Source organism: Cydia amplana, chromosome 17 (genome assembly GCF_948474715.1).
Source record: "Cydia amplana chromosome 17, ilCydAmpl1.1, whole genome shotgun sequence".
Lineage (NCBI taxonomy): Eukaryota > Metazoa > Arthropoda > Insecta > Lepidoptera > Tortricidae > Cydia > Cydia amplana.
This window is the reverse complement of record NC_086085.1, coordinates 12,770,865-12,783,364: the sequence shown is the minus strand read 5'-3', so window position 1 is coordinate 12,783,364 and position 12,500 is coordinate 12,770,865. Positions and strand designations below refer to the sequence as shown.

The 12,500-nt window shown below is 38.7% G+C and overlaps 1 protein-coding gene across 1 annotated transcript in view; it reads right to left on the bottom strand.

Moving 5' to 3' along the window:
• LOC134655834 (dynein beta chain, ciliary-like) overlaps positions 1-12,500 on the bottom strand; it is a 76,706-nt gene that overhangs the window by 16,975 nt on the left and 47,231 nt on the right. Inside the window, exons 31-54 of the mRNA XM_063511325.1 lie at positions 11,889-12,019; positions 11,697-11,811; positions 11,281-11,505; positions 10,743-10,929; positions 10,295-10,473; positions 9,973-10,168; positions 9,155-9,365; positions 8,515-8,656; positions 8,006-8,162; positions 7,439-7,679; positions 6,905-7,106; positions 6,054-6,278; positions 5,512-5,850; positions 4,889-5,037; positions 4,482-4,700; positions 4,130-4,367; positions 3,811-4,003; positions 3,372-3,549; positions 3,105-3,233; positions 2,809-3,028; positions 1,790-1,951; positions 1,506-1,705; positions 916-1,082; positions 368-546 (exon numbers count right to left, since the gene is read on the bottom strand). Of these exons, the coding sequence (XP_063367395.1) occupies positions 368-546; positions 916-1,082; positions 1,506-1,705; positions 1,790-1,951; positions 2,809-3,028; positions 3,105-3,233; positions 3,372-3,549; positions 3,811-4,003; positions 4,130-4,367; positions 4,482-4,700; positions 4,889-5,037; positions 5,512-5,850; positions 6,054-6,278; positions 6,905-7,106; positions 7,439-7,679; positions 8,006-8,162; positions 8,515-8,656; positions 9,155-9,365; positions 9,973-10,168; positions 10,295-10,473; positions 10,743-10,929; positions 11,281-11,505; positions 11,697-11,811; positions 11,889-12,019 (4,584 nt within the window). The remainder of the gene's footprint in view (positions 1-367; positions 547-915; positions 1,083-1,505; positions 1,706-1,789; positions 1,952-2,808; positions 3,029-3,104; positions 3,234-3,371; positions 3,550-3,810; positions 4,004-4,129; positions 4,368-4,481; positions 4,701-4,888; positions 5,038-5,511; positions 5,851-6,053; positions 6,279-6,904; positions 7,107-7,438; positions 7,680-8,005; positions 8,163-8,514; positions 8,657-9,154; positions 9,366-9,972; positions 10,169-10,294; positions 10,474-10,742; positions 10,930-11,280; positions 11,506-11,696; positions 11,812-11,888; positions 12,020-12,500) is intronic.

Here is a 12,500-nt window from a genome sequence, read left to right as displayed (position 1 = left end):
TTTTTAGCAGTCCAAACTTTACGAAATTTACAAATAAGATTGACTAGATCAGTACTTTACGCGCGTTTACCTAAACGTCCATCAGAAAAAAAAATCATTACTAATTTAGTGAGTCAGTTTTCAAAAAAATGATCTGTACAAATGCAAGCTAAGAAGACGTGCTAATAGATACCAGTACTTGTTATTTCTATTACGTAACAAAAGGTGTACAATTTCATCGACTAAATCTATCAATTTTACATTTTTGCGACTAAAATCGATACCGGCCTCTTAAATGGGAATGCTAAGTTTGAAATTCTATTTGACACGTATGCCTGGAAAATGATTAATATATGTAAACAAATAAATGTAATAGCTCGAAATTTACCTCGGCTCGTACGCCGTTAATAAGATTATCTGTTTCATCTTCCGCAAACAACTCTGGTATTTCTCCGGAAGCTAACAGGTCGTTTATTAACACCAGGAACCGTTCTTCTGCCACCTGAGCATCCGTCATCAGGAACACGTTGCCGATATTCTTCAAACCAGCTTTTACGTATAAAACCGCTAAAGTCATAGAAAATATCAAATGAAAATATTTAAAATTCAAAGTTCAAAGTTAGTAAAGTTAGTGTTCTAGAAAGGCAAAACAACTTTTTTATATCATGCGTGGAAATTAATATTGTCATTACCGTGTTGCATGCTCTTAGGCGAAGCCAGCCGGCAATGGAATCACTTACAACATTCCCGATCGGCGCGCGCCTTTCCACCCTTTTTTGAGAAAAGCTTTATACATATCGACTGGGATAAAAATTATATACCGTCCTTGTGCATAAAATGGCATCGCTTCGCTCGGAACTTTCTATCACACTCGGCCGGCAACTCCCTATTCCGTGGCTTTTAGGAAAGTATTATTTTAAGTGCCTATACGCTTACCTAAATCTGCTTTTAAGTCAGCCGAGGAGTAGCCTTTTCGTAACTGAATCTGGAAAACTTCCAGCGAGGAAATAAATGACGACAGTCTTGACAAAGATTGCTTTCCAGAGCCTCCCACGCCGACCAGCAGCGCATTTCCTCTAGGAGCTTCAAGAATACGATTGATCCTGCACAAATGAATAGTACCTACCTACATTACTGCCGCATTGTGGTTAATATTGTAGTTGTCTGTTAAAGTTGCTAGCTAACGGTAGGTACTAAATAAGAACACTAAGTTCAAAATTCCGCTGTCATTACATGACGTGTTATTTTGTACATGACCTCAACTCTGATGCCGATACGCATATACGCCATACGGCTTATACACATTTACATCTAAAACCATTATTGGTACTGCGCGTGGCATATTTAAATAAGTATCACTCAGTTCGATTAGTTTATCTGGTTAAATTAACACCTGACGCAACCTCGTGGCTCGGGACCCTGATTGTCGATTTATTATGATTTTATTTAGCGACATATTGTTTGAAATGTTTAATGTAAATAAAATAGATAAATTAGGTTATCTATGTAACTATTTTTCACTATACCTGCAAATATGATACATCGCATCCTCGAAAAGCACCAAGTTCATAGTAGCAACCAAATCATTATAACTGGCCAAAGATTCGTCAAGTAACTTCTTGATTTGAGGCCAATCTCTTATAGGGAAATATTTTGGATCACCCACTCCTTCCGCGAAATGGCAAAAAATTAACGGTTTGTCAAATACCACGTTTTCTTCAATTTCCTATGTAAAAAAAATAACGTTACATTTACCTGTACGAATAAACACTAATATAATAAAAAATATTATATCAAAAATTACACGTACTTCACAATTTTTTTTTATCACTTCCTGTATTAGTTTGTTAAATGCATCAATATCCACGGCATCTACAAACTTATCTGAATACACGCGGGTTGCTTCGTGATACCACAGCCTCACTAGTTCCGAATGTGTTTTTATGGCATCTCCTGTCGTGAATAGAATTCCCTGTAACATAAATAAATTTTGTATCAAGCAGAAACGTCAGTGAACGATGCTGTTGCGATGCGATGTTATTATTTTTTATTCCCTGTTACATATTGTCTGTGTCAGGGGCCCGTTTCTCAAACGCTTGTAACTTGTAATACAAGTGGAAGTCCCTTTCTAACAAAAGCTGTTAAAAGTGGCAACCGCTTGTATTACAAGTTACAAGCTTTTGAGAAACGGGCCCCAAGTATAATCATTGTAATATTTGTAATCATTCAGATCAAAGAAGAAACGCTTTCCAGATAGATTTTACTTTACATTAGCCTGTTGCTATCTCTATTGCAGGCGTATAATTATATTGCTGTCAAACTTGCACAGTGGCATTGACAACCGACATCATGGACGGGACAGAAATACTTATAATTATGCGCGTGCAATAGAGAAGGCAGCAGGCGGGTCAAATGTCAATGTTCGTACATTGAAAACATCGTAAATCTATGTGAAAAGCGTCTCTTTCTCTGCTTTAGTTACAATTCGGACAATCTACTAGAAAAAAGGAAAATAATAAATAACTATGAGGCTGTCTAGGTAGAACAATAGAACAAAAAGAGTGATAAAAGAAGCAATTCTAAATATCTATGTACTATGACCACACATTACCTGCTGAAACACCATGTTGTCTAGATTTTGCGGAGTAAATTTCAAAGGGAGCTAATTCCACACGCATCAAGACAAATGTACTCCAAGATCGAAGCAAGAACTTATCACATATGAACTACCGTAATAGGGTCGGTAGTACTATTAGTTATTCTGTGATAGGGTATATTAATTAAACATTAGTATTTTTGAATAATGTGCCGATTCGATAAAAGTAATACCTGGAATATATTGGAGAGATCTCTCAAGTTAAATATGTAGTGAAATTTAACCGCTGTTGGCAAGAACATAGAAGCCAATTTGCTGTGTAACACGAGAGCTGTGTTGACCAGTGTCTCAGCGTAGCGCGATACTTGTGGTCCGAATTTGTTCGCAGGATTTACTAAGTGCTGTGACAGAATTTGCTTGTAGATGTGGAAGCAGGCGTCTAGAGCTGGGAAACTAAAGTACACTGTGGTTACTAAATGTTCAATAAGTGTATTTCAACGATTTCTTTGATTAATCATTCGGCACTTACCTCACAGCAAAGGTACAGAAATGCCTTTGTAAACGTGGATCGATAGAGAATGACCCAGCGGTTGGATTCATGCATGAGACAAACATGCAATTTGAAATATCCTTTAACGACAGCTTCTGTCGATCATACCTAAAAAAGTATAAATAATAAACAATTAAGTATTTGGTGATTGTATAGCCGAAATCAATATTTACGTTCGCATTGCTTTATTTTTTTAAACACATCTTTTGGCTGATCGTGAGATGTGCATCATGATCTATACTGTACCAGTGTTTGTAATCCATGTACTCTCTAATAAGGGTGTGCGGCTGCACCGTCCCGTACGTGTCCACCTCGGGCATATTCATGTCGTCGACGAAGTATATCATGAATTTGCTTCCCGGCGGGCCGTAATTGCGTCCGGATTTCTTTTCTAACGGCTTTTCAAGCACTTTTTGTAACATTTCTATGAAACAAAAGTAAAGTTGTACTAAGTATTTACTAGGGTACTAGAAATGTATTTTTAACCCCTTAACGGTCAAGATTCAAGCCACAAGATACAAAAAGTTGATGTTATAGAGTGGTCTTTTTTCCATTATAATGCCTAACTAAGTGTGCCTTATAAAGGGTTAAAATTCATAACTTTTTAATAAGCACTCCAATACCACCATCTAAACCATCTTTAACCCCCATATTACTCTATTTGCAGCTACTTGTACAATCTTACCGGATGTTGTATAAAAATTAAGCGGAGCATTTGTAATGGCGTAGGAGTCCGGCAGAGAGTTAAGCTTTGCGCCGACGCTCACAGTTTTGCCGCTGCCGGCGTTGCCCACAAGCATCACCGGTCTTTCGTTCGCTATCAGCAGATCCATGAAGAATTTGATGCGAGTAGTCTCCGATGTCGATACCAAACATGACTAGGAACCAGAAGTAAAATCCTGTTTATATGTTTTACACACGCTTTTGCCTAGCTCCATTGGCAGATTCTTTGCTTTTATTGTGGTTATTGTAAAAAGGTAGAGGACAAAAAGTAGGCATCTTACCTGTAACGGTATATCGGGGTCCAACTCGAAATGCTCCACTTTCTCAGACCATGGCAAGAACTTTTTCGTTTCAGGGTCAATAAAGAAGCTGAAAACGTTCCCTGAAGATGGGAACTTGATTTGTTTGAACTCATTACAGAACCATTTGCTGAACTCATTCCGCCAGTCCACCAGTTGATCTTGGAAAAGACCAGACCCGAAACCCCATACCACACAAAACACGAAGTAGATTTCGTACCTGATGAAATATTTATAATTTATTTTCATATATCCTATGAATCCTATGATGTCAAATACCCATACCATATTATAAAAATCGTCCATGTATGTGTTTTCTGGCAATTTCACTCACCATTCTTTGGGACAGTCTGAGGGTAACAAAGATTTCTTAAGGAAACATTCGAGCAAATAGCATGTCAGCTGAATTTGCTGAAGCTCGGTTAAAGGAGTTATGCGTTTATACTTTTTGGATGTCTCCAAAAGTGAGGGGATGTACTTGTCAAACATTACTGTCAGCATGGCTTTTTCGGACTCGTCATCTCCTCTCATATCAATCCATGAGGCCACAAAACTGAAATACGAAATCACAGTATTTAGACCCACAACGTTAAATGAGTATCTACAAGTACAGTACAGTAAATGTTTCTTCGACATTGTATTAAAACTACGAAGAGTGACTAGACATGTTCTTTCCGTGTACCCTTCATATATTATGTTTACCAAGTGTTTGGTTATAGGTTTCGTAATCACATAACTTACGGATTCCAGCCGAGATCCTGAGGGTTGATATACAGAATGCCAGCTCTGGACACAGTGGCAGGCGTAGCCGTTCTCAACGTAGCGATCTCAAACAGTAACCGCATAGTCTTATTTAAAGCGATACGCTCGTTACTCGCCAAAGTCAATACCTGGCAAGACAACATTAAAATGAACTTTCTGTAGGTAATGTAAATGTAAGATTAGTAAGTAGTCTAGTCGATCGATTTGATTTCTATCTGGCTTTTTTGATCCTCCACGAGATAGTACTTGAACCTTGGAGTTACGTTATTAGAAACAGTTTTTAATCGGTTCTTAAAAAGCGCAGGTATCCTTTTATTAAATAATGATTCTACCTTTTATTTTAGGTTTGCAGTTCCTATTGTTAATTTGGACTTTGGGAGAGATTGCCACCATTTATAAATCTCGCCTCTCCTTTGCACAAATTTCATAAATCATTTTTCTGCCCCCTTGAACCAATTAGCGGTATCTCAAATCAAAATTTAATGCAAACATAGACTTTAAGATCTTTATCTTATAATTCCATTTTCAACTATTTTTGTTTTTGAGATACCGCTAATTGGCTTAAGAGAGCAGTTTTGATGTCGGTTAAAAACAAATCTGACCTTGTTGTCATCCATTAACGTGTTCAAACTCTCAATCCACATAGGATCAATATCCCCATCCAGGACAATCCACTTAGGCCCGTCACCAGGCATGTTAGCCATATCCCTCATTATGGTTGAGAAAAGTCCATCCTTCCACTCTCTCGTAGCCGGGTTGATAATGCCGAACAACTCGTCATTAGTCACAGCTTTAGGGTCTAAGTCGTTGTAGTATGGCTTCAATTTCAACATAGTGTAAGTTTTGTTTAGACATTGCCACACCATGGATTTGCCAGTGCCGGCAAAACCGTCGATGAAAACGGAATGTCGCACGGCGAACAGTTCTACTAGTTGCACCATCTAGAATAAAATCCAAGATACAGATCACCATACACCAACTCGGTCTGGTGGTAGCTACTTGGATTTTTTCCCAGCAGTGGTAAAAGGTGGGGTATAAAATGCCAGTAGTTACCGCTGGTAACAACTTGGTGGTAACTAGTGGGAATAACCCTTATTTTCATTGATTTAAAGCACCGCTATTCTATTCTACACTTGATACTCACCTTCAAGATGAATCCCGGTTCAGGCTGTAGTTTCATTTCTATGGCGGCCTCCACCAAATGCTTTTCGAACTCTAAGTCCCGTTTTCTGGGCACGTCAAGAGCCGGGAACAGGTCTCCGATCAGGCCCATGAACACAGGGCTGTCGTCAGTCACAATTTTGGGTACGTTGAAATCTCGCAAGGCTCTCATGAGCACTTGATCTTCTGGCCTTAAGCGGTCACCACGCTAGGGAATTAAAATGCTCAAAAAATCAAATGACAACTATCACGGTTTATATGGTACAATCGGTACAATAGACTGTAGCTATGAAGGTTTAAAGAGCTTATAAACGTTTTGCAGCGACTGGCGGGAGCATGCACCAAAATGTGACGAGTAGCGGAGGGAATGGGGGGGCTTTTGCCAAACAGTGGAGCACAAGATAGGCCAATATAAAAAAATATGGTCCGTCCCCCGCCCTGCTGATATTTGAGTTTAAGTGCTACCTACTAAGGCACGACAGGATACAAAAAAAACTGTAGTCGGAAAAGGCTCTCTCTCTGTAAGACTACCGTAAACCGGGGTGACTTTCAAATGCAGGGGCGACTTCGATATTTCAGTTTTTCAGCCGTTACATATTTTTATTCGGATTTTTTAGTAGTAGGTAAACAAGTATGTATAATAATCTAACTTGTTACACGAACAGTTCGAGAAAATAATGAATAATGATAATTTAGTGGCAGTTTTAAAACTATCAAAGTATCCCCAAAATTTCCTAAAGTCACCTCGTTTTACGGTACATCGAATTTGTGCAAGGTGAACTTTCGATTTACTCTAGCTATTGAACATATTATTATTTAAAAATACTATAGTACCTTCAGCGAACCAGCAACGACCAACACAGACTTGATGGCCCGCAAGCCCCAATCGTAGTGGTCCTGTTTTGATAGCAATTCTTTGCACAATGTGTAAAGCGTGATGAATTTACGCGCTAACAATCTGGCCTCTTGGAACCCTTCGGCGACCAACATGATTTCGCAGATCAGCTCGAAGTCAGGTACCACCATGGCACAGGGTCTGCGTACAGAGGACTAATTGAAACGCAATCAGGCAATGAGGATAACTTAGATTTTAAGATTTTTTTAAAGATTTGTGGGATCAGGTCCCTCAGAACATAAACCAAATGCTCTTATTTTATAATTCCTTGAACTCCTTGATTAGGGGTGTATGAGTGACTGCGCCAAAATAATTGCTCATCTATATCAATATCTGCTGATCTTCCCGTATCAGTTAATATATGAACGATTGTCCCTTAGTACTTACTTATTTAGACATTGTGAATTCCTATATTCACTTCCCGTTAGCACTTCAATGTATTCTAACAAAACTAGTTCAAATAAGCAGCAAACCTGAACAACGCTTTTAAATTTTCCGGCAACTCAGTCCTGCCAGCGTATCCGGGGTTCATAGTAATGAACATTCCCACGGTTGGTATTATATTAATAAATTCGCCCATGAAATCGAACTTTTTCTTTTTAAACTTGATCGCGTCAAGGACAGACTTGACCTGGACCGACACTACGGATAGCACTTCCACGGAGATTCTGTTAAACTCGTCGAAACATCCCCATGCGCCGGTTTGGCATAGCCCTAGAAATAATTAGTCTGTCAAGCCATTCCCGTCAGTAGAAAAAGCGGCAAATTTAAAAAAATTGGCGGTAACAGTGGTATTCCACCTGTCCAATTTCTCTGTCCAATGTGTTTTACCTCACATTTAGCTTAAGAGAGAGAGAGTGAGACGCCATGAGATTGGACAAACATATTGGACAGACGGAATACCACCCTAAGCGAAAGGTAATCGTCCCATAGAAAAATTGAATTTCGCGCCTTTTTCTACTGACAAAGTTGTTTGACCGGCTATATGTTAGCAAGCTGATGTAGCGTTAACTGCAATACAGAATACAGATAATGCTCACCTTTGTAAATGTTTCCACAAGACTTGTAGTCCATTTGCTCGGAGCAATTGAACACGTACACCATTATTCCGAGGGCTCTTCCTAAATCCTTTGTTGTCTCCGTTTTTCCCGTTCCGGCCGGTCCCGCTGGGGCTCCTCCCATTATCAAATGCAAACTCTACAATGTAAACCAGGGGCCTATTTCTCGAACGGTATTAGACTAATATTATTAGTCCACGAACTGTCAAATCGTATGGGTTACTATGGCAACACACTAATAATATTAGACTAATACCGTTCGAGAAATGGGCCCCTGACATGTGTCACATGTGTGACTATGGAAAGACAGGAGAGTTCATGTCATGGTCAAAAAATCAAAGGCTGCCGTTCCATTGAGGCGAACATGCGCAATTATTCAATAACACATAATTATTTTAAGTTGTCGGACTTGAGTTCTGTCAGCCTTCTCGTCTCTAAGCTAATCTCCACCCCATTGGAACAACAATCTAAATCGAATTGTGCCAATGTACCTGCGTTAATGTTATGTAACATCTGTCCGTTAGCGGCGTGATCACGAGCCTAGGCGTGTTACCTAAGTACTCGTAATCATACAAAAACTGGGCGTCACAAATATTGGCGAAACAGTTATTTATATTAAAATCCCAGCGGTGCCTGTAAATATTGCAATGTATAATTATATTGAAAGTGCGTAAAGGGAGACGACCAAATAAAATAATCTACAGATGTACCTAGTGCATAATTATTTTCCATCGTATATTCACGGAAACGTGCGAACGTGTCTTGCCATTTCAATCAGTTTCGGTATAAAAAGTACTGAGGTTGACGGAAGTAGCATGACAAACGAACGGTTCCGAGACAATACGATGGAGAACAATTATGCACTACATCAGTACATACAAAATTTTGTTTCATTATATAGTAAATAAATGTTATTAATATTATGCTTAAAGTAAGCAAATTAGCACATAGATATACCTACTAATGTAATCTTATATAATTATACAGAAACTATTGTAGGCAGTTTGTTATTTATTTATAAGATTGCTGCGTCCTTGCAGGGTCCGTATTATGTTATTGTCATATGTTTGCAATAAATGCTTTTGACTTTGACTTTTGAAATCACTTTTAAACAAAAACTCCTCAAGTCACCTCAGTTGACTTTGCCACTGGAAAGCACTAGACGTATCCACTTTAGCAGCAATAAGCTTAGCGACCACGTCTCGTGAATGCACGTCGATAGTGCAGATGGTCATGATCTTCTGTCGGTCGCCAACGGTCAAATCTCCGAGCAATAAGACGATCAGATTGTTTAACTGATTAATTTGTTTCTTTTGATAATCCTTGAGAGCATTTTCATAGCCTGAACAAAAAGATAGTGTTAAAGACTATTGGTAAACCCAGTCTCAGTAATGGGAACATTTTCATTGTACTAATCAGAGCCGTTTCCCACTGACGTCCAGTTTTTTGCGGGTACAGTTTTCTACAGGATCCCGTTTTAGTAGTATACGTGCTAATATAGTAACGTTCATACGAGCATTCTGTTTGCGGGATACTGCACGCATACTACAGAATACTGGATCCTGCAGAAAACCGTACCCGCAAAAAACTGTACGTCAGTGGGAAAGAGCACTCAGTCGATGCCACGATGCTGGAAAAGTTCGCCGCAACATTAGAGCTTAGAGCTCTTTTCTACTTAGATACGTCCAGTTTTTTGCGGGTACGGTTTTTTTTGCAGGATCCTGTTTTAGTAGTAGGTATACGTGCTAACATAGCAACGTTCACACGAGCATTCTGTTTGTGGGATACTGCACGCATGCTACAGAAAACTGACAGAAAACTCACATTACCATCTCCATCTAAAACATTAGATTCTTCAAGTCACATAAGCTCGGTAACATTCAATTTGCTTCCAATGACAGCCTGAGGCGGGTAGGATGGCGTGCGGTGTCGAAAAAATAAAGACTAACCTTCTTCCAATTTCTCAAACGCCTGGTTGGTTTCAGTGGTCCACCAGATTTGAGTGCCTACCAGAGCCGGTTGTGCTGGCCAGTCGAACACCCACTCATCTCGAGGTTTGTCTTCGTACGATTTCACTGCATGCTCAAAAATATCACGCAAAGTGTAGCGCATACATTCTGTTACCCTGTTTAACCACACCTCCACCTACGATAACCAGATTCTTGTTAAGCCAATGAATTATAGATATCTCGGATGCTTCTGTACAGCACTCAGGTTGTCTTTTGGCCATACTTCTAATTTTTAACGTGTGTAACTGTTATCTTCACTTACCTTTCCAGAACAATCTAAGCACGGGGCCTTAAAAGGTACGTGTTCCTCATTCTCCTTGGAAATCATCTCGAATGCATGCTTACTGGTTTTATTAGGAAATACCAGTTTGGCCAGATTGTCGTATAATTTGGTTAGATGTCGACAAACAGCTGGTGGGTTATTGCCATTAGACAAAATATCTATAAAAAAGTAAATATAAGGTGAAGGTAGAGTCAACTAATCACAAAAGTAACAAGTGTGACTATCAAACCAACAACATAGATACTTCTATCCACACTCACATTTTTTAAAGCTAATCATTTTTACACTCAATGACGATAAATATTAATGTGACGATATCACTTGTCCATTCCCGGGGACCGCGGGTTATAGAACTTTTATTTATTTACCTGCCTGCATGCATATAGCTCCCTAATGCATACATTAATTTGGATCATACAATATTTACCCAGCAAATCTGCTGAAGATACAAAGTAAAATCTTGGATATGCCAAGCGTTTTGTCTCCAAGTAATCATTAAGCGCCTTCTCGCAGAGGTTAAGCGCTTTCATCAACTCCTCCAATTTATCCAAAAGGCCTGGTTTATTAGTAGCTTGTATTACGTTTGGAGTTTGGCCAATGTCTCTTAACAGCTCCTGTAAATAGCGCGATACAGGTCTAGGTTTCATCACATGTCATGGGACAAAATAATACCTAAAAGACTAATTGTTCCATTTAATTACACAAACGGGTCTACCGCCATATAGTTTCATTGTTTTTACCTTAAATTCGGACGTTTCAGCTGAGTTGCACCAGCTGTGTCACGGAAAGACCCGTTTGTGTAATTAAATATGTGAACAAAAAGCGAGTATTACAACACCATTTAATGGAACACCATTTAATGTCTTATTTAAAAAAAAATTGTGAGTGAACGACACGGTGCCGATACTATTACTACAGAAACGAACAGAAAGAAAAAATTAAACCAGAAAAGTCTGAAAGAAAACCTTAAATGTTTTGTCAACGTTATCAAATCGCTTGGAGTCCTCCGGTAACTGTGAGCGGATGTCGTCGGATCCGACAAAGATGCTTTCTAGATACTGCCACTTGCGCTGCACTTCAAACCAAATGGCAATCACGGCATCCGCCATACCAAGTTTTTTCTGCCATGCAGTGACTTCGGTCTCATAGAAGCCGACAAACTTTGATGACATCATGTTTTGAACTTGGTTCTGAAAAATGGATGTTTAGTTAGTAAAAATATGGCAATGTTTTTACAGCAATTAAGTTTCCATGATAACGCGTAAAGGATGGATTCTTTATCGATGCTAAATCGTGTCTATTTCGTGGCTGTATCACTGATAAAGGACAACGTATGCAATTTCTTAAAAATAATTCCCCTGTTTATTTAACAATACTTTACTTGGTTGTCTTCCAGAACTTCTACGAGCTCTTCACTAGCCCTAGGCAGCTTGATTCCTGTTCTTTCGTGAGGTACATAGTCGAACTCTAGTTGTGCCCACGTGATTTCCAACTCTCTAAGAAATTTTACAAGATTGTTAAACAGGTTAGTTCAAAATGTATATATACGTTAAATACAGATTATTATTCTCACTTTAGAGTTTTCTCCATGGCTGCCTCTTTAACTGATTTATCTACGATTGTTTTAACCTCCTCTTCGAATTTATGTAAATTAAGCGCCAGAAGATCAGCTAGAGTAGTTTCATCATCGAGGGAGAATTTAACCTGTCAGCAAATAAATTAGTAGATATGCATGATTCAAACTCAGTGAACTCACATACATGTTAATGTATGTACTTACCAATTGATGTATTTTTACTTATCAAAATAAAACTATTAATTTCATGTATATTATGATTATTTACAAATGTGTGTTATACGTAATTATCTACAGTATGAATTCCGATAATATGACTACATGATCTGACACCTTCTGCTGTAAAGATCCTCTTCTTATTGACTTCAGTTGGATTCCATGCTTTCTCATTTCTTCCATTGAGTAGACTTTGTTTAATTTTCTGTATTTGCTACCAATTTCAGTATTTTCTTGCAACTTTCGCCTTCTAAAGTCGTTTATTTGAAGATTGTTATCTACGTTTTCCTCTTCTGATTTGTGGTCTTGATCGTCTTTTAGTACATCGCTAGCCATGTCTTCAAGGGATTTAAATTCGGCAATAATTTCGTCAAAAGAAACGCTACTGGACGC